Source organism: Antechinus flavipes, chromosome 6 (assembly GCF_016432865.1).
Source record: "Antechinus flavipes isolate AdamAnt ecotype Samford, QLD, Australia chromosome 6, AdamAnt_v2, whole genome shotgun sequence".
In the NCBI taxonomy this organism is placed as follows: domain Eukaryota; kingdom Metazoa; phylum Chordata; class Mammalia; order Dasyuromorphia; family Dasyuridae; genus Antechinus; species Antechinus flavipes.
In genome coordinates, this window is record NC_067403.1 from 135,617,316 (window position 1) to 135,642,858 (window position 25,543).

The window sequence follows — 25,543 nt, forward strand, 5'->3', positions numbered from 1 at the left end:
AGACAGAAAAATATTCTTCTAATTTCTAGTAACACTTTGTCTGGATCTCACCTTGACATTTAATATTCTTCCTTGTATCATAGTTATTTTGTGTATGTTGTTCCCTCTTATTAGAATGTATACTTCTTGAAGGTAAGATCTATGCCATAACTACCTTTCTATCACAAGTGCTCAATGTATAGTACATATATTGATCACTTTATTGAACTAAAAAAATCAGTCCCTGCTCCTCTAGGTCTCATCGTACCATAGTAAAATATAACGCATTCACAAATAATTAATACAAAACAATACATAAAGAGTATAGCAGATGGACAGAAGGGCTCTATCCAATGTCTGAATAGGGAAGGGCCATTATCAACCACAGAATCAGGAAAGACTTCCTGGCATTTGAGCTATGCCTTAAAGGATAGCATAAATGGGAAGATGATATTTCAGCATAAGGGAGTGCCTGGACAAAGGGGCATTTTCAGGGGACGGTAAATACTTGAAGAATAGTGTCCAAAATAGTGGAAAATCAGGGTGGTACCAAATTATAAAATATAGGCCACTTGAGGGCAAAGAAAAGAATAAAGAAAAAGTTCAATTGGAACATACCCATACCAAAAAATTATTCTTGTCCCACCTACATCCAACAAGCACCTGTTTTTTATTGAACCGTATTCAAGCTAAGGGATGTAATTTTTAGTGCTACAACATGAGTTTATGAAGTAAGAAGAATGGAGGGGGGGCTAGAGTGCTGTCCCTCAAATTATATGTTTGCAGACAGCAGGGATAGCCCACAATACCTTGCATAGAATAGATACTCAATAAATAGTTAATGATGACTTGAAACTGGCAGTGTGACTTTGATCAAAGAAATTAAACTTATTCTGGTCTTGTTTTCTTCATCTATAAAATGAGTTAAGACCAGATGACATCTAAGGTTGCTTTCACCATTAAAATACTATGGATTTTATATTGTCACCTCTTCATTCATGGGTTCCTTGGAAATTAGTGCTGTACTCTAAATGTTTAAGTCAAAAGTGAAAAATCTATAACATCACTACCACTGTGGGCTACCATGAGGAAATCACTGAAAATCCTTTATTGTACCATATATGCCTCTCCCTTTTAAATTTCCTTTTTTCTTCTCTCTCTCTCTCTCTCTCTCTCTCTCTCTCTCTCTCTCTCTCTTTCTCTCCTCTCCTTTCCCCTCCCCTGCTTGCCCCCTCTCTAGTTCCCTACTTTTTCCCCCTTTTATTGTTCTTTTTCCTAACAAAATGTTGGTCTTGCCAATGTTAACAAAACTCAACTTTTACACACAGCTTAGCTGTCCTGATAGCAATTCCAAAACAAAGAGATTATTTGCCCATGATTTAAGTATGCCCAAGATTTAAGTAAGATAAAGCAATATCATATACTGGTTATGAAATCAAAATAAGTCAGCAAGCATTCATTATTTTGACTTATTTTGACACTGTGATGGGTACTGCAGATAAGAACTGCAAAAGACAGTTCCTACCCTTGAGGATCTTACAAGTATAAAAGAGGAAACAACATTAAAAAAAAAAACCTTTTACAAATAGGATATATTCAGGATAAGTTGGAAATAGTCAATACAGAGGAGATACTAGCATTAAGGAAGAACAGGAAAGTCTTCTCATAGAAGACAGAATTTTGTCTGCAACTTGAAGGAAACCAAGAGGCAGAGAGAAAGAGTATTGTAGGTATGGAGAACAATCTGGAGATGAGGTACCTTGTGTGTAGAAAAGCTAGGAGATCACAGTGTCAAAGGAAGAAGACTGGAAAATAGGAGGGGTCCAGATGCTCAGAGGCTTCATATTCAAATCCTACATCTGTTAATTACTACCTGTGGAATCTTGAACCAATCACTTAACTTCAGTTTCCTCCTTTAGAAAATGAGAGAGTTGGATGAGATAGTTATCAAAATCCCTTCTGCTTCTAATTCCCTCAATTCTAATGTCTTCCCTCTTTTAATTAATACCTACTTATCCTGTACACAGTTTGCTTTGTACATTATTTGCTTGGGTAGCAAAAATGTAAAATTTTAAATTGTAAACTTCTAGAAGTCAATGTCTTTTGTGTTTTTCCATCCCCAATGCTTAGCAAAGTGGCTGGCACATAACAGGTGCTTCAAATTTATTGGCTGATTGATCCTAAATGAAGAACATAGATAACCAAAGCAGCCATTACTTACCTTGTACCTCAGGGTTCAATGCCATGTATAGGAGGCACCATAGCAAAGAGTTGGTTGTAGTATCAGTGCCAGCAATGAAAAGATCTCCAATGATATAAAATAAGTAGTCCTCATTGAAGCTACTATTATTGTTATTCTTCATCTCCTCTTCCATATGGAGAAGGTACATATCTATGAAATCCTGGGGATTTTCAATATCCAAGGTCTCCCGATGTTCTTTGATAATTCCTTTCAAGAAAACAGTTAAATCTTTTTCAATTTGTCTTAATTCCTTGAAGAGCCCAAAGGGAAGATAATACAGCCAAGAGCATATGTTGATTAGAAGAATCTGGTTGTTTATGCTAATCTCTAATCCTCTGGACATGAGGTTAAGCATCTTCTTAAAATTACTGTTGTTATATTCAAAGCGCTGACCAAAGCACATGGAACAGATGATGTTAGAGATGGCATTGCTAATAATGGGGAAAGGACTGAAAGGGTTTCCTCCATGTTTCTGCATTTCCTCCTTCACGTATTTAAACTCCTCTATAATTTTTGGCTCGAGGCTGAGCTTCCCCAGACCAAAATGACGAAGTGTTGAGTGAGAGAACTTTCTCTGTTGTCTCCAGATTGGACCATAATGTGCAAACACAATTCCTGGGAAACAAAGAAAAAGGGATACAATTACACAGGGCATAGCCAAACTTGACTATCTTTTTGTAGAAGGCAGTGTAAACCAGGGATATTACAGGACACAACTTCAAATTCTATCACTGATGCTATCTCTGTGAGCTTGGACAAGTCCCTTAACCTCCCTGGATACCAGTTTTCTCATCTGTAAAATGAGGGGCTTTCTGAACTCATCTACAATATTGTTTTTGCCTCATCACGTTCTTTATTGGAAGCTCCTCCATCTCTGAACAATATTAAGGCATGGGAAGGAGATAAAAGGGAGGCCCAACAGTAAATATACAATCTCTACCCTCAGGGAATTTCAAATCTCATATACCTGTAGGACTTGGCCCTCTTAGCTCTGGTTTTATGGCTAATTGCGCAACTGATTGCTTAGTTTAGAAATGTTTTAAGACTATACACATGCACTGGATGATTTAACCCCTCATAACTTAAGAGTAGCTGGAAAAAGAGCTGGAGGATGTTAAGGACCATGCCTAGGTGAAGGGCAGATCAATTCTCTGACAGCCTCCATAGCAGTGAATCATAACACAGGTGTTCCTTGTGGACTGGGAATGAAATAAATTGGAGGGAAGAGGGAAGAGATGAGAGGTTAGATAACTCAACTGCCTCTCAGTAGAGAGCTCAGAGAATAGCAACTGCCTCTCAGTCTCCTTGTATCCTTCTCCTCCTCCTCTCACATGATGAGGTCCTTTCTACAGGTCTGAGTTAGACCTCCCGCAGCCATTGGCAAGTGACTCCATATCATAACAGAGGGGAGAGTCAGGAGAGCTGGGTTCTAATCCCAGCTTTATGACTAAGGAAGGTCACTTAAAACTTTTTAAATCTCAGATCCCTTACCCATCCAATACAGGCAACACTTGCCTTGCCTTCCTCATAGCATTGTTGCGAGAAAAGGATTTTATACAGAGCTGGATAAATGTGATTTATCTTATAGGATCTTAGTGACATCTGGGACAAATTTTTAAGTCAACATCATATTGGGCCACCAATATGGACTCATAAGTCAGTTGGTCTGACCTCACATGGTAGCTTTTTCCAATACCAGGTTATAGTTGTTCTGTATCAAGTCTTTCACTTATGCTTTCATCACCAGATCAATTTTTGTTCTTGATGCTGTACTTAATGGCCTGATGCTCAGGAAATAGCACTAAGGGCTACATACAGTACTGCCTTACTCCCTTTCTCCTCCTCCTGACAACACTTTCCTACCGTAAAAAGGTTTGCATTTTGATACTTGCTATGCCCAGGCTGTTGTTTAGTTCATGAATTCCTTTCCAGTTCTAATCCTATGATTTGGTATAGTTCTTTCCACTGAAGTACTTGTATTCAAAGCTTGGCTCTACTATTTCCAAACTCTGTGATCTTAGGCAAGTCAATTAACATAATAAATTATGAGGGATGGAATACATGATCTCTTTGATCTCTTCCAGCTCGAAGCCTAAGACCTTTTTTCATTCTGAAAGAATGACAGCCAGAGAGAGTGCCTTTATTATTTTTCTTATCTCTCAACATTTTTATTTTTCTCTTTACAAACCTATCATGTTGACCTTTGAATAGCTGATATTTCTCCTTCAATTTTTCTCTTTACTTTCTGAACACTTGAAAGGAGAAACAATGCTTCTTCTCTCCCCCTGACATTTGCAATTTAAATTTCATAGAAAACCAGAGTGTGATTAAGTCTCCAAAGAGATCAAGAAAAAGGAAGCTTAAAAAAAGAAAAGGAACAAAAAAGAAAAAGGATACATTGCTATCTGTGACTCTACTCAGGTCACTGAACATCTAAACCTGTTTTACTCATCTATATAAAAAAGGAACCTTTAGGGTTCCTTCTACACTATGTCCTATGAAGCCTTAACTGAATTCATGAATCATCCATTTTCCAGCTCTGAAAAATCAATTTCAGCCATTACCACTACACAGTATATGTCATGACCTTTCTTCTTTCTTCCACAGAGATCCCATCAGTTCTATTGGCTTACTTGCCATTTGGAAAATATATCCAGATTGTTATCTAAAAAAACAAACCTTATATTTGGAAGTCTGCCTGACAAGACAAAGCAAGGAAATATGTGAACATACTTTTCATGCAAATAAAGTTAGATCTAAACAATTGGAAGATTATCAAATGCTCATGGGCAAACCAAGCTAGTATAATTCTACTGACTATTCTACCTAAATTAATCTACTTAATCAGTGCCATATCAATCAAAGTGCCAAAAAATTACTTTATAGAGTTCGGAAAAAATAATAACAGAATTCATCTGGAAGAGCAAAAGGTCAAGAATTTAAAGGGAATTAATAAAAAAAAAAAAGCAAAAGACAGTGGCCTAGCTATACCAGAGCTGAAACTATATTATAAAACAATTGTCATCAAGATCATTTGGTATTGGCTAAGAAATATAGTAGTGGATCAATGGAATAGGTTAGGTTCACAAGACACAATAGTCAATGAGTACAGTAATCTAGTATTTGATATACCCAAAGAATCCGGCTTCTGTTTTAAAATTTCATTATTTGACAAAAGTTGCTGGCAAAACTGGAAATTAGTATGGCAGAAACCTAGGTACTCTATACCAAGATAAGGTCGAAATGAGTTCATAATTTATCCACAAAGGGTGATACTATGACAATTAGGAGAACAAGGAATAGTCTACCTCACAGATCCATGGAGAAAGAGGAGTTTATAATGAAAGAAGAACTAAAGAGAATTATGAAATGCAAAATGGATAATTTTGATTATATTAAATTAAAAAGGGTTGGTACAAACAAAAGCAATGCATCCAAGATTAGAAGAGAAGCAGAAAACTGGGGGAGATTTTTATATCCAGGGTTTCTAATAAAGGCCTCATTTCTGTTATTTTAAAAAAATAATAGCTTTTTATTTTCAAAATACATACAAAGATAGTTTTCAACATTCATTCTTGCAAAACCTTATGTTCCAATTTTTCTCCCTCCCTTCCTCCAACCATCTTCCATGTGCAATTCTTCTATACATATTTCCACATTTACCATGCTGCACAAAAAGCAGCAGATCAAAAAGGGAGAAAAATAGAAAGGAAAAAAAGGGTCTAAGTACAAATTCTCCCTCAGATATTTAACTATGTGATTCTCAACAAGTCACTTAACTTCAGCTTCAGTTCCCCATTCAGCAAAGTTTGGATAAGAATAGCAATACCAGCACACAGGACTGCTAGGAAGAAACACATGTAAATAATTAAATTTAGATCAAATCATATAATAATGCAAGTCAAGTACTTTGCAAAATTAAAATGCTCTATAAATGTTAACTATTATTTTTTAGCAATTTCTTTTCTTGTGATTTGAACTAGGCCATTATTCTCATTTTTTTCCTTGTTACTTCCATCTCCTCAAATAAGTAGATGCCTTTCTGAAAGTTCCTCCACCATGTCCCATTTCCTTTTATGTAAATTTTAGATAAAGCTTTTTAAAAATATATTCTTTCCTTTCATCGGCTTATTTATGATTTTTTAAATTCCTATCTGACTACCTTAAATAAGAAGCAACTTGGTATGATAGGTCAATGAGCAAAGGTTTAAGATTTGAGCCAGACTTGTATTGCATTATACTAGTTATTACATATAATCAAACTCTGTTATCTATAAAATGAAGATTATATCTATATCTTACAATGGACCAAATGAGCTAATACACCTTAGAGAATTATAAATACCAATTATCTAAATTTATTCACCCTCCCACTCTTTACCCCAGCTCTCCTCCCATATTCTTCTTTTTTCTATATCTCTTCCTGCTCCCTTCTCTGGAGCTCTGGAGGCTCTCTTGCCTTTCCATGGGCAGATGTTGCTTTTTCCTCTTCATTCAGTTTAACAGCTAACTAGATTTGGAACCTTTTTATTATGAAATGTCTATGCTTGGCTTGCCTGTGTAGTCAATTTCTCAATACACAAATCCCATACTATTTTCAATCTGCAGGAAGCATTCCCTATATCCTTATTTTCCACAATTAAATCTGTCTTCTGTGCATATAACACTTGAATAATTTCATGAGTTACAAAGTGAGAGCTTACATCTGCCCATTTCCATAGTGACCCTACCCTATTTCTGTACTTAAATGGGAATGACCATTTGACATTTACGGCCTAGTGTTAGACCATATGAAATGCAGGAGCTTTAGGGAGCTTAGAGATTGTTCAAACATTTGAAACTCTAAGGTCAACTGCATTTTAGGTCATCACCAATTGCCTGACTTTTGCCTTACCATTGGACTTGGATGACTCGGAAAGAAAGAGTGAGGCTGATGACTTTTTGCAACTCTGCTTCACTCAACCCCAATTAATGCTTAAGTCAAGACATCACCCTATGATGTCACTGATCCTCTTTGAAAATTTAACATGTTCTATAAAGGACTGCTTGCCATCTAGGGGAGGGGGTGGAGGAAGGGAGGGGAAAAAAAAATCGGAACAGAAACGAGTGTCAATATAAAGTAATTATTAAATAAAAAATTTAAAAAAAATTTAACATGTTCTTTTTTATTATTATTATAACTTTTTTATTTACAAAACATATGCATGGGTAACTTCTTTTTTTTAAATTATAGCTTTTTATTGACAACATATGCATGGGTAATTTTTACAACATTGTCCCTTGCACTCACTTTTGTTCCAACTTTTCCCTTCCCTCCCTCCACCACTTCCCCTAGTTGGCAGGCAGTCTTATATGTGTTAAACATGTTAAAGTATATCCTAGATACAATATATGTCTGCAGATCCATACAGTTCTCTTATCGTACAAGAAGAATTGGATTCAGAAAGTAAAAATAACCTGGGAAGAAAAACAAAAATGCAAGTAGTCCACATTCATTTCCCAGTGTTCTTTCTTTGGGTATAGCTGCTTCTGTCCATCATTGATCAATTGAAACTGAGTTAGATCTTCTCTTTATCGAAGAAATCCACTTCTGTCAGAATACATCCTCATACAGTATTGTTGTCGAAGTGTATAATGATCTCCTGGTTCTGCTCATTTCACTCAGCATCAGTTCAGGTAAGTCTCTCCAAGCCTCTCTGTATTCATCCTGCTGGTCATTTCTTACAGAATAATAATATTCCATAACATTCATATACCACAATTTACTCAGCCATTCTCCAAATGATGGGCATCTCTTCAATTTCCAGTTTCTAGCCACTACAAAAAGGGTTGCCACAAACATTCTTGCACATACAGGTGCATTTCCCTTCTTTAAGATCTCTTTGGGATATAAGCCCAGTAGTAACACTGCTGAATCAAAGGGTGTGCACAGTTTGATAACTTTTTGAGCATAGTTCTGTGTGGAATAGAGAGATAAAGTGAAGAACTTACAGGAATGTTTAAATTCTTTTTCTGAATTTTTTATTATTTCTATGTCTCTGTGACCTGCATAAGTACAGTGTGTGCAAGCCAATATTTATTTAAAACTTTAGATATATTTACTTAACCAGAAATGATGACCAGAAATTATGACATTTATCCTTGTTCAATGTTATCAATATTTAGATTATTAGATGCCATCAGCTCATTAATCTGAAGTTTGAAGTTCTGACTGATGATTCCTCTCAGGATCAGGGAAGCAAAGCATTCCGTTCTAATCTGCCTTTGGCACCAATGTTTAACATTCAACTAGGGGAGAGGGCACCTATTTCTCAATGCTCCCCAACCTATGATGTAATCCTTTGTAACCAAACCTATAAAAACTGTATATCTTTCCTAAATCTTTAGCCCTTCTACTGTGAGCTTTCTCTCTCTCCTCGCAGTGGAATTGCTCATTCTCATGAGAATTTATTAATAAATAACTTTTCTGCTTTCTACTGAGTGATCTCTGAGTAGTCAATTTGGGTAAGAGTCTTATACATCCCCCACAGTTCCAAATTGCTCTCCAGAATGGTTGGATCCATTTACAATTCCACCAACAATGTATCAGTTCCCAGTTTTCCCACATCCCTTCCAACATTCATCATTATTTTTTCCTGTCATCTTAGCCAATCTGAGAGGTATGTAGTGGTATCTCAAAGTTATCTTAATTTGCATTTCTTTGATCAATAATGATTTGGAGCACCTTTTCATATGATTAGAAATAGATGAAATATCTTCTTTAATTTGTAATTAACTTCAAATTAGATAATATTTATAATGAGTTTATATTTTTAAATAATATCTGTAAACAAAACACTTTAGCAAACTACCTATCCCTAAAGCAAGAGATATATAAATGCTCATTCCTTTCCCTTCTCCAATCATTTATTTGGAGTAGTTTTTCATATTCAGTTCTTTTCTAAAGTGTGTTTATATCTTTGGATCACTCATCTCCTTAGAAATGGCAGTTTTATTAGATATATCTGATACAAATATTTCCCTCCCTCAATCTCCACCCCCAGTTTCTCATATTTTAAAGGCATGGATTTTAGAACTTTTCAGTTTTATGTAAGCATTCCTCTCTGCTTTGTCTTTTGGAATCCACTTTGTCTTTTGTTTTCTTACAATATTTCTCCCTAGTCAAATTTGAGACAATAATCTCTTTCTAGTCTCTAGATATTTTTCCATGATGCAATCTTTTATATATAATCCACATATGGATTTAGAAATTATTGTGAAATATGGTGTAAAATAATAGTTTAAATCTAATTTCTGCTGAACATCTTTCTGAATTTCCCAGAAGCTCTTAATTAACTCAGAAATCCTTACCTCAATAACTTATGTTATGTTCTGTGATTTCTCAAGCACTGGGCAAACTACTTTTGTGGTTTATTAATTCAGTCTGTTTCACTAATTTAATTTTCTTTTTGTTGAACTAGTACCTCATAATTCTGATATTTATTGCTTCATATAGTTTGAAATTTGATCACTATGTTTCCTTCATTTCTTTTTTTCATTATGAAGATTTTACACTTTTTTTTTCCTTCATGTGAATGTAATTATTGTTTTTTTAGTTTTACAAATTATATCCTTGGTCATTCTTATTATACTGACATAGCCCAACTCTTAAACAATGAATGAATCTCCCTCCCAAATATTTACCTTTTCTTAATTCTATGGAGAAAGAGAGCATATTGTATCTCTCAGGTGCCAGTGTGGTATATAACTCTCCACAGGTGAAGCAAACTAAAATGTCATTGGGAAATTAACAAACAGAAATAAAACACAACATAAACATTAATGTGTGATTTTATAAGTCAACATATGACCCAAAGAGATCCTTATGCATGGTTTAGTGATTCTGCTTTTATTTGACATCACTGGGGTAGTGAAATGAGATCTGGGTTCAAGTCCTGCCTCTGACATATTGACTTTTTGACTTTTAATAAATCATCCTCTCAGTGTTCCACACAACTTTTTAAGCCCAAAAAATGCAGAGAAGGGATTCAGATTGCACTGATAAAAAAACCCAAAAAACTATAACTAATTCATAGCTCCAACACCTATCCCTATTTTAAATAGAGTATTCTATAATTATGTGAATATGCGTCTGAATGAGTCTAATAATTCCCAGATATTTAATGCATTTTATAGTTGCTTTGAATGGAATTTTTCTTATGATAGTCACTTCCTGTTTTTTGTTAATACTGAACAGAAATATTGATTATTTTTGTATTGCAATTTTCCTAACAATCCTGTGGCATAGGCAAAACTGATATCATCCCCCATCTTACAGATGAGGGAACAGAGGATAAAAGAAATCAAATGCCAAATAACTCAAGGTTGTAAGACTTTTTCAGTGGAAGAATCATACTCCAAACCTAAGTTTTATGATATCTAATCCCATAAATGATATTTACTATATCATTCTGCTTAATAAATTAGGAGGAGAAAAAAGGAGAAAGAGTAAGAACACCAGAAGGAAAAGGAGAAAGAGAAAGAGGAGGAGGAGGAAAAAGAGAAAGAAAAAACAAATTTGAAATAGTCTCACCCATCATAGACAGTCTCTAAAAACAGAGGCTGATAATGAAAGAACAGCTTTCAGCATGATTCTTACAAGATGATAGGAAAAAAGGAGATCCCAAGAGGGAAATAAAAGATGGAAGTTCTCAAAAAATTAGACATATAAGATTAAAATTGAAAATTTTGTTACAGATCTTGAGTGAATACCAGGTGACTTATGATGGAGAAATATGTGTTAAGCAAAGAAACCTGTTGGAGAACTCAATATTTTGGTTTATCTGCTTAATACTCTAAAGATTAATTTTAAAATATTTGGTTAAAAGGAATGTATTTTGTTAATTTAATTAGGTTTTATAATCAAACAAGTATTTATTAAATAAGTGCTATTGCTTAATACAGACACTATATGGAGCACTAATGATTACAAGGACAGAAAGGAGACAGAAGATTCTTAGGAAGAAATCCAAAGGGTCCTCACAATATACCAAAGGTACCAAGCAGAGTACAACAGAACAAGAGTCATTCAGGGGCCAAAGAAGATAAACATCACTGAATCAAGTAAAAAAAAAGTTCAGATATCCTCCTTAGTAGTCAAATCTGGGTTAGAACTATGTTATTCATGTATTGGTCAACCTGTCATCTGAGGAAAGGGGTGTGGGGAAGGAGGGAAAAAGTTGGAACAAAAGGATTTACAACTGTCAATGATGAAAAATTACCTATGCATATATCTTGTAAATAAAAAGCTATAATTTTAAAAAAAAAGCACACATACACACACAAAAAAAAACTATGTTATTCTACTTAATAAAGAATAATATTTAATAATAAAGATTCAAGATTTTAAGACAGAACAGACTAAGGACTTAGGAAACATGTATGATATCATGGGCACATTAGATGGCACAGAGAGCACTGGGATTGGAAATAGGAAGACATCTTCTTGAGTTCAAATCAGGTCTCATAAGACACTAACTATATGACTCTTGTCAAGTCACTTAACCCTATTTACCTCAGTTTCTTCATCTGTAAAATCAGCTGAAGAAGAAAATGGCAAATCATTCCAGTAGTTGGCTAAGAAAACTCCAAAAGGTGTTACAAAGAGCTGGACATGACTGAAAAGACAACAACAAATGAATAGCATATAATAAGCTACCAAAAATAATTAAAGAGTGTAAAGGGCTGAAACTCTTAAAAAGTGTGCTTGAATCAGACAACCTAGCACTTGAGGTTAATTACCTATTGGATAATAAGTCTATTAGCATATATTTGGAAAAATGGTCCTTCTCACTATTTAGTGCTGGCTCGATCTTTTGGTATATATAGATAATTGTAGGAGAGATTAGGGGGTGGAGTGAGACAAGCCAGAGTCACTTTGCAGCAGGACCAGGAGAAGGGAGGTTGGTGGCTAGCTTCTGGCAGTTTGTATGTCTCCTTCACTTCTCCCCCTGAAGACCAAGGACTTTTGCTTACCCTGACTCTGGCAGTTCTTGTGCCCTCCTGAGAGCTAGCCTGGAACTTACATTTTCATGCCCAATGTGTGAACCAAGGACCTTAATTTCACTGAAGAAGTCCCTGGTGACCAGGAAATAGGATGAGTATTTTAATAGACAAACAGGGAACTTACTTTGTTAAGGGCTAACCTAGTAACCTTTTCTAGCTGAAATGGGGCAGATATTAGGAAAAGATTCTCCCCCACTCCCAACTCTACCCCACCCCCGCTCCGAGGGAGCTCTATAAAAAACATACTTAGGTTGAGACAAGGTTTGCTTGTAACTTGGGAGCAGATTGGTGGACTCTTGCATACATTAGAATGCATGTGCCCTTGGTTCTTCAAGGAAGAAGAAATAGAGGCAGATAATTGGAAACTAGTAGGAGATCAACTATGTGAATACTACAATGATAAAGATCCTGATTCAATTTCTAAGGAAACATTCTATATATACAACATAATGCAATTAGTCTTAAAGAATCCCACAAGTTATAGAAAAAAAAAGTTTTAAGAACAATCAGATGAAGAATTGTGAGGAAAAAGAGGAAGACAAAGGACAGATTAATGGCAATATTACCAAAGGGCATGAGGACTTAAGTGAGCTTTAAGAGCCTGGTGATTCTCACTCTCACAGCCCAGTTTCAACTCCACCTACACCACAGCAGGCCCTCGACATCTCTCCATCAACTTCACCTTCCTGAATGGAGGGAAGAGGAGGAGTGGGAGGGACAGTGATATCACCAGCAACTCCCCCCAAGCAATCAGCCCTCTTATAACTAGATTGCAAAAGGTAGTACTTAAAGCCACAGAGGAAGGGCGAGATTTAGCTGATTTGAGAATCCTGTGATTCAACAGTTTAATTCTTCAAGTCAAGAAAGTAAAAGATATACTCCTTTTGATCTAGAAATCATCAAAGACCTGAAAAAGGCTTGCACTCTTTATGGGGCTACACCATCTTATGTTAAGATGTTATTACAGAATTTGGCTTATGAAGTTTTAACCCCTAATGACTGGAAATCTATAGCAAGGACATGCATAGAACCTGGACAAAACTTGTTGTGGCTTTCTGAATATAGTGAGCTCTGTAGAATACAAGCCCAACTAAATAGTCAAAGTGGAGTTAATACTCCAATCACCTATGACCAACTAACAGATGTAGGTTCTTATGCAGACATTTCAGCACAGATTAATTACCCCATAGCAGCATATGAACAAATTGCTTTTGCTGCTATCGAAGCATGGTGTTTTATCCGAGGTAAACAGTACAGAGAAGAAGCCTTCACAAAAATAGCACAAGGACCAAATGAACTCTTTGCTGATTTTGTGGGACATTTGCAGACAAGCTGTCATATGAACTATTGGTGAAAATGCAGCAACAGAAATTATGATAAGGCAAGTTGCTAAAGAACATGCTAATGAGATTTGTAGAAGAATTATACTAGGAATATACAAGGATGCTCCTTTAGAGGTGATCTTAAGATGCTGTGCCTCAGTGGGCACAAATACCTTTTTTAGTCAGGCCCTGATGCAGACTTCCCAAGATCCGAACATGGGAAGACAGGGTCCCTTTTGACAAGGAACTTCCAGAGAGACTTGTCAATGCTTTCAATATGGTAAAATAGGGCATCTGAAAGCTCAATGTTTGCATAGAGACAGAGTGAGGAAACAGGGTGGGAGAACCCCAAAACCCCATGCCCAAAATGCAACAGAGGCTTCCATTGGACATCAGAATGTAGATTGATTCAGGGAAACGGGAGGGGGTACCCAGCCCCAGGGTCCAAGACAAAAAATACTTGGGACATGATGGCAGCCAATGCTATACCTTTAGAGCCTTTAGAAATTCAATACCCAGACATGACCAATCAGCCAGGAAGCAACCTGATGGAAGAAAGGGATTACAATTGGGGAGAATAGAGGTGTATGCAGCTGGGACAACTGAGATATCCCCTGGAAAAGTGAAATCTGTTCCTTTCCAGCCTATGGATCCCTTACCTCCAGGCACAATAGGCTGGACCATTTCACTTCCTGAAAGTGCTTACAAAACAGTGTACATCCACGCACTGATGTGGGAAACTGGAGAATGTGTAGATAATACCCTAGTCACTAATACAAGTAGACAATGTGTGACTTATCAACCAGGAGAAGTAGTAGCATCAGGTTTACTGAAACAGACTCCTAATAGGCAATCTGGTGATAGTTGCCCAGATTCTGACTCCAAGCAACAAAATCTAGGAATATTCTGGACAGCAGCTATAACAACTGACCATCCTATGCTCACTATCTATATACATGGCATACCATTAGAAGGATTGTTAGACACAGGTACAGATCGTACAGTCATTAGAGATTCCAACTGGCCCAGTCACTGGCCAAAGGGGTTAGGAGGATCAATAGCAGCTGAAGTTAGTGCTACCTCTTTGAGATGGACTTCTGAAAGTGAAACAGGAATTTTTACTCCTTTTATAGTTGAAAAAATCCCCATCAATCTGTGGGGAAGAGATATTTTACAACAATTAGGATTACAAAAACTTCGATTTTTTTAGGCAGGGCTGCTGTTGAAGGCTTGCCAACACTTTCACCTGTTCCTATCCAATGGAAAACTGATACACCAGTATGGATAGAACAGTGGCCCTTCGCTAGCGATAAAATTCAGGCCTTATTAGATATAGTACAGGAACAACTTGACCAAGGACACTTATAACTTTCTCTAAGTTCTTGGAATTCCCCTGTATTTGTTGTAAGAAAGAAATCTGGAAAATGGAGGATGTTGACTGATTTAAGAAAAGTAAATGAACAGATGGAAACTATGGGAACTCTTCAGCCTGGACTTCCATCAGTCTAAAGAATGGTCTTTTTGGATTATAGACATTAAAGATTGTTTCTATTCTATCCCTCTAGATAAGGAGGATATGAAAAGATTTGCCTTTTCAGTGCCCAGTGTTAACTTAGCTGAGCCTTATAAAAGATATGAATGGACAGTTTTGCCACAGGGAATGAAAAACAGCCTTACTATGTGTCAAATGTCTGTTGCTGCTGCTCTTACTCCAGTAAGAAAAACATTTCCAAAAGTAACGTTATTATATTACATGGATGATATATTGGGATGTGCACCTGAGGAACAAATGTTAAAAGCATGTCTACAAAAGACCACAGAAACACTAAGGAACTACAAATTGCACATAGCTCCAGAAAAATTTTAAAGACATGTTCCTTTTCAGTATTTAGGATATGGTGTATACCCTAAGGTGCTTATACTACAAAAACTTTCCTTAAGAATAAAGAAGCTAAACACCTTAAATGACTTTCAGAAATTAATAGGAGATATCCAATGAATGCGTCCAGTATTAAGCTTGACTACCTAGCAATTGCAACCATTATATGACATTATAAGGGAAAGAGTGCTTTAAACTCACCATGTCAGCTTACAAAAGAAGCTCAAGAGGGTTTGAGAGAAGTTTGAACTGGCTTTATCCAATGTGGCTGAAAGAGTCGCTCAAAAATCCCTTGTAGTTTTTGCTACACAAGAGGCACCCATAGCAGTCCTTCATCAAGGAGACAGTGTGATAGAGTGGGTGACCCTCCCAGCACAACCAGAATAAAGCCTTATTCCTTATCTAGTGCTTGTGGCTAGAATTTTATTAAAGGCCATCAAGTGAGCAGTACAATTAGCTAGGAAAAGACCTGACAAGATATGCACCTTTTATACACAAATTAATGTATGCTGTGAAACCATCCCAGACTGGCAAATTTTATTGGCCACAGCTCCAAATTTTACACACGGGTCTCCATTAAAGATAACCAGACTATTACATAATTGGCGATGGATTCTTGAAGAAAAAGTTTCTAAAGTTCCTCTTAAAGGACGAACTATCTTTGCAGATGCATCAAAACATAGTATTTGTGCTGTATACTTTCGTGACATAATCATAAAGAGAGTAGTCAGAAATCCTTTTCAATTCACTCAGCAGAATGAATTATATGCAATCATTCTAGCTCTTACTTATTATCCAGGAGATATAAATATAATATCTGATTCAGCCTATTCAGTAGGTGTGGTACAAAGAATTGCCACAGCCCAAATAAAATTTGTAGCCTCTAATATATATTAGCTCTTAAAGGAACTTCAAGAGCAGGTGAGAAAGCATTTATATTTTGCATGTCCACTCTCACAGTGGACTTCCAGGTCCTATTTTTTGATGGTAATTCAAAGGCAGATAGCCTTCTAACCATGTTGGCCAATACTCCTTTATTTCAAGAAGCCCAAGAATCTCATTCTAAATATCATCAGGCTGCTCGAGCTTTACATTTACAATTTGGAATAACAAGAGAGGAAGCTAAGAGCATAGTACAGCTTGACTTCCTTTCCACGCTCCTACACTGCCTCTAGGGAAGAACCCTTGTGGTCTGAGACCCAATGAAATTTGGCAAATGGATGTGACCTATTATAACCTTTTGGTTGTCTGTCTTTTATCCTTGTTGTAATAGACACCTTTTCAGGATTCACTTTTGCAATACCAACCACCAAAGAGACAACCCAAATGGTCACTGAATTCCTTATACAAGCTTTTGCAATTATGGGTGTGACACAAGCAATAAAAACAAATAATGGACCTGCATATACTTCTAAATATTTTTTAATATTTAAAGATTTTACATACCACTGGCTACCCTTTAATCCTCAAGGACAAGCAATAGAGAGGAGAAACAGAGACAGTAAGGTGCTCCTCCAAAAACAAAAGAAAAGGGGAGCCACAAGTAATCCGAGGGAACTTCTAAATCTACATCTTTATTCTATTAACTTCTTGATTTTTGACAAAGATGCACTGGCTCCAGCAGACAGGTTTTATAACCCACCAGAAGGGCAGTGTCTAGTGCGAGCAGCTCCACTATCTTTAGATCCAGGGGATGTGGAGAGATCCAGAAAGTAGGGAATGGAATGGAAGGGACCAGATAGGTTAACTGCTTGGGGGAAAGGGTTTGCTTGTATCTCTACAGAAGGAGAAGGAATCAGATGGGTGCCAACAAGCCATATTTATCTTGTCCATCGGAAAAAAAATGGAGCAACCCTTGAAATAAAGGAGAAGACCCAAGAAACATTGGGTGGTTCCATTGCTGATTGTGTCCACCACTGAAAGAGCATGGTAGTTATGACAAATGATTCATGGACATCAAAAATTGTTGGACTTCAAAACCTTCAGGAATCATTGGAATCCCTGAGACATGAAAAGATTATTATAAGACTTGAAAACCCTCAGGAATCATTGGATTCTCTGAGAAATGGTAAGACTGCTGCAAGACTTCAAAATCTGCAGGAATCACTGGATTCCTTAACACATAAAAAGACTGTTGTAGGACTTCAAAAACTTGTGGGGATCATTGGATTCCCTGACATGTAAAGTAATGGACAGTAGATTGGTTTTGGACTATCTCTTGGCTGCTGAGGAAGGCATATGTGTGACTGTTGTTTACATACCCTCCTTCTAGGACTTCTGGAAACCCTTTACAACACCATGTTGATTCATATTGTTTGTCATATCATCACTTGCATGTACAATTCATGTTTGTTACACCACATTGAGCCTGTACCGGCTGTGAGGAGAAGCACCTGCTAGCCTGTGCTTTTTGCTATGTGCTTGTATAAAACCTCCCATGCTGATGGGTTTGTGCATACCTGTTTCTAGTAAGACCCTTCAGCCCAGAAACCCGCTAGCAATATTTGGCTTAATTTCCCACTTCCCTTTGGTGTTTTTCATCTCTTTTCCTGAGAAGTCAGGGATGGCGTGACCACCTGTTTTCTAAAACAAAAGAAAGCAGGAAATGTAAAGGGCTGAAACTCTTAAAAAGTGTGCTTGAATCAGACAACCTAGCACTTGAGACTAATTACCTATTGGACAATAACTCTATTAGCATATGTTTGGGAAAATGGCTCTTCTCACTATTCCGTTCTGGCTCAATCTTTTGGTGTATCCAGATAATCATAGGTGGAGTGAGACAAGCCAGACTCACTTTGCAGCAGCACAAGAAGGGAAGTTGGTGGAGAGCTTGTGGCAATTTTGTCTGTCTCCTTCACTTCTCCCCCTAAAGACCAAGGACTTTTGCTTATCCTGACTCTGGCTGATCCTGAGGTCTCCAGGGAGCTAGCCCAGAACTTACAAAAGAGCATTTAAAATAATTAGTCCAGATATGTAAAGAGATATCATCTAGATGCCAATGAGCAGGTTTTCTCTGGAGATTTTTTTCTTTTTTCCCTTTCTCTTGAGGCTTAAATTATAGTGGAAAGTGCTTAGGTTAGAGAAATGGAGAGAAATTCCTGACTTCAGTAATCCTTTACATTCATTTAAAAATTCTATGAATAGTGATGGTTTTGGGTTCTCCATCTATATCATCTTGCTCTAATTAAGCTAACAAATATTTATTAAACATCTACAAAGTGCCAGATACCAGACCAAGTATTGGGGAAACAAAGAAAAGTCAGAAACACACTCTGCCCTCAAGGAAATCACAAACTCATAAAATAACATGCAAACAACTAAATACAAAAAATACAATATAAGATAAATAGGAAATCATCAACTGAGGAGAGCCACTAGCATAAAGGATCAAAGCCTTCTTACAGAGGATGTGACTTTAGTGGATACATGAAGCCAAGAAAAAGTGGAGATGAGTTTCAGATATGGAGTTCAGTCAACTGAAAGTGCTTTTAATCAAGATATGAAGTACCCTATGTGAAAAATAGCAAGGAGGCCAATGTCACTGGATCACTGAGTACAGAGAGAGAAAGGTGTAAGATGACTGGAAAAGTGAAATGGAAATATTCTGAAGGGCTTTAAATCCTAGCAGAGTAATTCATATTTTATCCTGAAGACTTTTGGCAGCCATTGGAGTTTATTGAATTGGAAGAGGATATAGTCAGACCTGTGCTTTAGAAAGAGCATTCTAGACCTAATGGACTGAACCAAGGAAGGCTATATACAGTACTCCAAGCATGAGGTGATAAAAGCCTATACCAGGGTGGTCATAATGTTAGAAAAGAAAAGGCTGTGTATATATTGCAAAGATAAAATTAATAGGCATTGGCAATAGATTCTATATAAGGAATGAGAGACATTATTTCCCTAGACTGACACCTACATTGAAAACCTGGGTAAATAGGAAGATGATGGCACATTTGACAAAAAAAAATGGAGAATTTAAGAAAAAGGGAAAGTCAAGGGGAAAGATAGATAATTCAGTTTTGAATATTTGAGTTAAAAGATTAAAAAAAGACATCCAGTTTGAGATTTATAATATGCAGTTGGAGATTCAAGAGTAAGAGTCAGAAGTGAGGTTACTACTAGACAAGCAAATCTAGGAGTCACTTGCATGGATACTCAATCCATAAGAGATGATGAGATCACCAAATGAAATGAAAAAGGTCCCAAACAAACCCTTCAGAGACACACATTGTCACTGGATATGACCTGGAAGAAGATAAAGCAAAAGTAAAGGAGAAGGATTAATCAGACATGTATAAGTATAATCAGGAAAAAATGATGTCTCCAAAACCTAGAGATGGTCATCAGCAGCATCCAAAGCTTTAGAGAGATCAAGGATGATGAAGATTTGGGAAAAGGTTATTTTGAAAATTCAGAGATCACCAATATCTTTGGAAAGTGCATATTCAATTACAGATGAGTATTTTTACCAGAGGGAGAAACTGTAAGTAGATATGGTCCATGAAATCAGAAGAGAAAACTAGATTCAACTATAGATATATTTTATGATTACTATTGCTTATATAGTAAATATTTTTAAAAGTAACTATCTGATCTAATGTTGCATGTGCAACTGAATATGGACTTTAATGCTCAACTTTCTAAATGACTTTTTATTTCCCCACTTTCACTTATGTAACCATCTACCTACCGCTTCCACAGACCCAAAACTATGATGCCTTGTCCATACAATTCTTCATGCTTCTTTCCAACCCTTTCGGTGACTTGTAATTTTAATTCTTCAGAGACCATGGTGTTTTCATGGTTCACAGTCTTGTAGTACAAACCATAAAAATTATTGATGTTAAATAGACCCTTTATTTCTAGGAGAAATTGGAAATCATAAAAAGCACTGTTAAATTTGCCAGAGACAATCAAGAATATTTATTCTCATCCTGCTCAATTGTAGACCAGTTCATTTCTTTTGAAAATCATTTTTCTCTCCTCTTTCTCTGACCCTCTTTCTTGTCTCTCTTTTTTCTCTTTCCCTAGCAAGAATTAAAAAAAAATTAAACATTTTTACCTGATTCCATAACTCTCAGGCCTTTAGCCTTCAAAATAGTATTTTAAAATTACTTTGGACTAAATTTAGATTGTCTAAAAACTGAAAGGTAGTGTGGTATAGAGGATAAACAGCAAGCTTTGGAGCCAGGGACCTGATTTCAGTTCTACCATTAACACATGATGCCTTTGAGACCCTGGATAAATCTTAACATTCTAGGCAATTCTCTAAAATTTGCAGAGAAAATACTGACTTTAATTGTTATTTTCCTCACCTCACTATACAAATGAAATAATAGGGTTACACTCTACACTATTTGCAAATTACTCTGGCACATTTAATTTAAGCCTTTTTCTTTTGGAGGAAAAAAAAACACAAAAAAATAAGTCAACTGAGTTTATGAATCAACCCATACTTGTCTGCTGTGATTTTTGAAATTCTTCAGTTTCTTTTTTTGTATATTTCATAATGGGGATTATTATATGAAGAGTTAAGAAGCAATAATAGTTAAGGACTTACAAACAGGGTAGGCACCTTGTCTAAAGGATTAGAACAGATTTATTCTTAGGAGGCCATAAAGTAAGAATCAGAAATCTACCCAGATCTTTTCTAACCATAAATTTCTTCAATTATCTCCTATCTGATGGAACAACAATATTATTAAGCAATGCTTTCTGGTGAAGTAAAAAAAGATTTAAATGAGAAACCCCATTGAGTCCTTGATCATTGACATTTTAAAAATCAATAACTTTGTGTGTGTGTGTTTTTTTTTTCCTACAGGAGCTTTAAAAAATTTAAATACCAACAAGCTAACCCCAAAATGAAACTAACTTCTAAACAACTTCTGGTATTCAGGACCTTCTGACATTTTCTTTGGTTTTGTTCAGGGCCTGCAAGATCATCAGAGCAGGGTATTTCCTGGAAACTCCTTCTACCCATGCAGATCGGCCACCATAATTTATAATTTTATAATTTATTTGTGGTATATGAATATTATGGAATATTATTGTTCGGTAAGAAATGACTAACAGGATGATTTCAGAAAAGCCTGGAGAGACTTACATGAACTGATGCTGAGTGAAACGAGCAGGGCCAGGAGATCTTTATATACTTCAACAACAATACTATATGATGATCAATTCTGATGGACCTGGCCATCTTCAGCTATGAGATGAACCAAATCAGTTCCAATGGAGGAGTAATGAACTGAACCAGCTACATCCAGCGAAAGAACTTTGGGAATTAACTAAGAGCTATTACATTGAATTCCCAATCCCTATATTTTTGCCTGCCTGCATTTTTGATTTCCTTCACAGTCTAATTGTACAATGTTTCAGAGTTCGATTCTTTTTGTACAGCAAAATAACGGTTTGAACATGCATACTTATTTTGTATTTAATTTATACTATAATATAGTTAATATGTATTGGTCATCCTGCCATCTAAGGGAGGGGGTGGGGAGGAGGGGAAAAATTGGAACAAAAGGTTTGGCAATTGTCAATGCTGTAAAATTACCCATGCATATAACTTGTAAATAAAAAGCTACTAAAAATTTTTAAAAATTTATAATTTATCATTTGAGTGAGCTCTGCCTAGGGCACCAAAAGGTCAAATGGCTTGGAACCATGATTACACAGTCAATATGGAGCCAATAAAAGGCTCAGACTAAGGCTCAGCTCCACTGCCAGCCCTGACATTTCTGTTAAATTAAAAATCTGTATTACCTTCTTTATTCCCTACTCTCCCTACCCATCTGAAGTTCTTTTCCTGAGAGGAGACTTCTGTCATGGATGAAAGTGAGGGCAATTACTTAGCTTTACGTAATAGCAGTCTATGAAAGTCCAATCCAATTCAACAAATATTTACTGTCGACTAAAGCAATGTGTAGGTGCCAAGAGCCATAGAAAGGATGAAATGACAGTTTCTGAGCGCCAAAGCCTTACAATTTAATAGGACAGATGACCTGTATAATAAATAATAGCATTTATATAACACTTTTAGGTTTGCAAAGTGCTTTATAAAAATTTTCTTATTTTATCTTCACAACTCAGAGATAGATATAAATTTTATCCCTATTTTACACAAAAAACAAACCCATCCTGATCTTCAAAAAAAAAAAAAAAAAGCTGGTGGTGTCTCATATCAGAGGTATATCTTCAAATGCTATTTGGTTCTACATTTGAGCCATGGATATAACTTGGAGATATAACATGGATATAACATTTGAGCCAAGGATATAACATGGATATAACAGGTTCAAATCCTGATCTTACACTTACCTCCTGAGTGACACACATTGGGGAAAAGTTACCTAGCCTCTCTGAATCCTTGTTTCTGTATCTGTATGCTGAGGAAATTAAACTTCCATGCTTCTCTTCCTTTTCCTTCCTATATCTAAAATCCTACTTCTCCTTAGTCTTTCAAGGTAGTCAGTCAAGAATTTGGTCAAACATTTCAGTAGTAAGAGAAATGACATCAGCTCCCTGGCTACATAAGCTCAATTACTACAGCTATTGTTCTTATTTTTGTTCATCCTTTAGTTTTTTCTCAAGAGGATCAACAACATCATGATGATGATGTCCTGAGTTGTGCATGAATTCAGTTTAAGTTAGGGAGAGTTGTGCAGTCATCATCTTTCTCACTTTCTCAATCATTGGCAGTGGCAAGATAAAAATCAATTTGACTGGTAATGGTTCAAGATACAATGGGCAGGCACTATGGAATACTTTTGGTTAGATGAATTTGGAAGGATGGGGGAATTGGAAAAGAATGATTCAGTCTAGGCTTATTCAGTTTTAAAAATCTTTATGAAGTACCTATTCTATGTAAGATGAAAAAGTAACAAACTGGAACCATAGAGTTTTTGAACAAGGAGGGACCTTGTAGATATTTTTGTCTAATCTTTTTACATCAAGGTCCCGGGAAGGGAAATTACCCAAGATTGCACAGTTGATCTGTTGCAGAATTAGCATTCAATCCTTATGTTCATTCCTCTAATAAAAAACTATTATTCTCCATAAGAAGGTAGAAAATCTAGAAGTCAGTTGAATGTCACTAGACTTGGAATATGGTTGAATGAAAATTAATAAAATTCTGGCATAGCTGGACAGCTGAGGGAAACTGCTATTGCAATGTCCTGTTCCAAAATCCTACTTTCTTAAATAGAGAAGCTAGGTAGTGCAGTGGATAGAATGCTGGGCCTGGGGTCTAAAACATTCTGAGTTCGATGTGTAACCCTGGAGAAGTCAGTACTTTAGGCACTTGTCTAAGATTTTTCTAATTGCCTTAGAGAGTTCCTCACCAGGAGTTTCTTACACCATCAAGTCACAAGTCTAGGTTCTATCTTTATTTATTGCATGTTAACTATAGACATGTAAAAAGAACATTTTGTGTGAATTTTTGTCAGCAGAGATCATTTTAATTGCATAGTTCATCTTCCATTTGGATTAACACAGTAGCTTCTGAGCTTTTTGAGATCAGGGACCCTATCTAATAGTTCTTTGAGTCTCCTGCAAACATAGCCAAGGCACTTAAATATTTGTTGCCTAATTCCAGGGATGAAAAGCAATACTATCCAGTAATTTGCTTCACTCTTAAAATATTAATTACATTAATACACTTTATTATTAAAATCATAATTTTATGATTGAGTTCAAAATGTATTCCCTCTTTTCTCCCCAGAGAAGGCAAGCAATTTGATATCAATTATAAAGATGAAGTCAGGCAAAACACTTCCATATTAAACATGTTGCAAAAGAAAATAGAGAAAAATAAATCAAGAAAAATTAAGTAAAAAATATGTTTAAATTTATATTCAGAGTTCATCAGTTTTCTTTCTGGAGGTGGGTAACATTTTTCATCATATGTCCTTTGGAATTATCTTGGGTTGTTGTGTTGATCAAAGAGAGTAGCTAAGTCCTTCATAATTGATCATCCTTATGCCATTATTGTATATAATGTTCTCCTGGTTCTTCTCACTTTACTTTGTATCACTTCATGTAAGTTTCCTGAAATCATGCTGCTCATCATTTCTTATATTTATTTCTTACATATTTCTTATGTATCAATCCTTTACCACAACTTGTTCAACCATTCCCCAATTGATGTGCATCTCCTTGATTTTCAATCCTTTTCCACCATAAAAAGAGCTGTCATATTTTGTTCAAAGAGGTCCTTTTTTCTCCTCTTTGATCTCTTTAGGATACAGACCTAGTAGCGATATTGCTGGGTCAAAGGATATTTATACATGGTTTTATAACTCTTTGGGCATAATTCCTATGTTCTCCAAAATGGTTGGACCAGTACACAACACAACCAACAGTGAATTAGTGTTCCAATTTTTCTACATCTCCTCTACTAGTTGTCATTTTTCTTTTCAGTCATGACAGCCAATCTGAGGCAGGATCTCAGAGCTATTAGAATTTATATTTCTCCAATCAGTAGTCCTTTGGAGCACTTTGTGTGATTATTAGTATCTTTGATTTCTTCCTCTGAAAACTGCATGTTCATATCCTTTGATAAAATGTGATAAAATGACTATAAAAATCTAGGGTTTGAAAACTCAAAGATCCAAGCATATATATATATATATATATATATATATATATATATAAAATGTGTGTGTGTGTGTGTATATATATATACTTGAAAAATGAGGTCTTTAATAAGAAACTTGCCATAAATTTATCTCCAATGTATTGTTTTCCTTCTAATTTTGTATATATTAATATTGTTTGTGAAAAAAGCTTTATGATTTAATTTAATCAAAATTATATTATTTCCTGTGATCTCCTCTATCTCCTATTTGGTCATCTAACTCTTCTTTTATATCTAAATCATTTACCTATTTTGACTTTATTTTGGTATATGGTGTGAGATGTTCATTGTTACCTAGTTTTTGCTATACTGCTTTCCAGTTCTGAACTCACCCGTCAATTGGAGAATGGCTGAATAAATTATAGTATATGAATGTTATAGAATATTATTGTTCTGCAAAAAAAGACCAACAGGATGATTTCAGAGAGGTCTGAAGA

General features: G+C 35.9%; 1 protein-coding gene across 1 annotated transcript in view; it reads right to left on the reverse strand.

Annotated features, from left to right (window-relative positions):
* The window catches only part of LOC127540770 (cytochrome P450 2U1), a 49,424-nt gene that overhangs the window by 16,170 nt on the left and 7,711 nt on the right, over window positions 1-25,543 (reverse strand). The window contains exon 2 of the mRNA XM_051965615.1: window positions 2,201-2,836. Within this exon, the coding sequence (XP_051821575.1) occupies window positions 2,201-2,836 (636 nt within the window). The remainder of the gene's footprint in view (window positions 1-2,200; window positions 2,837-25,543) is intronic.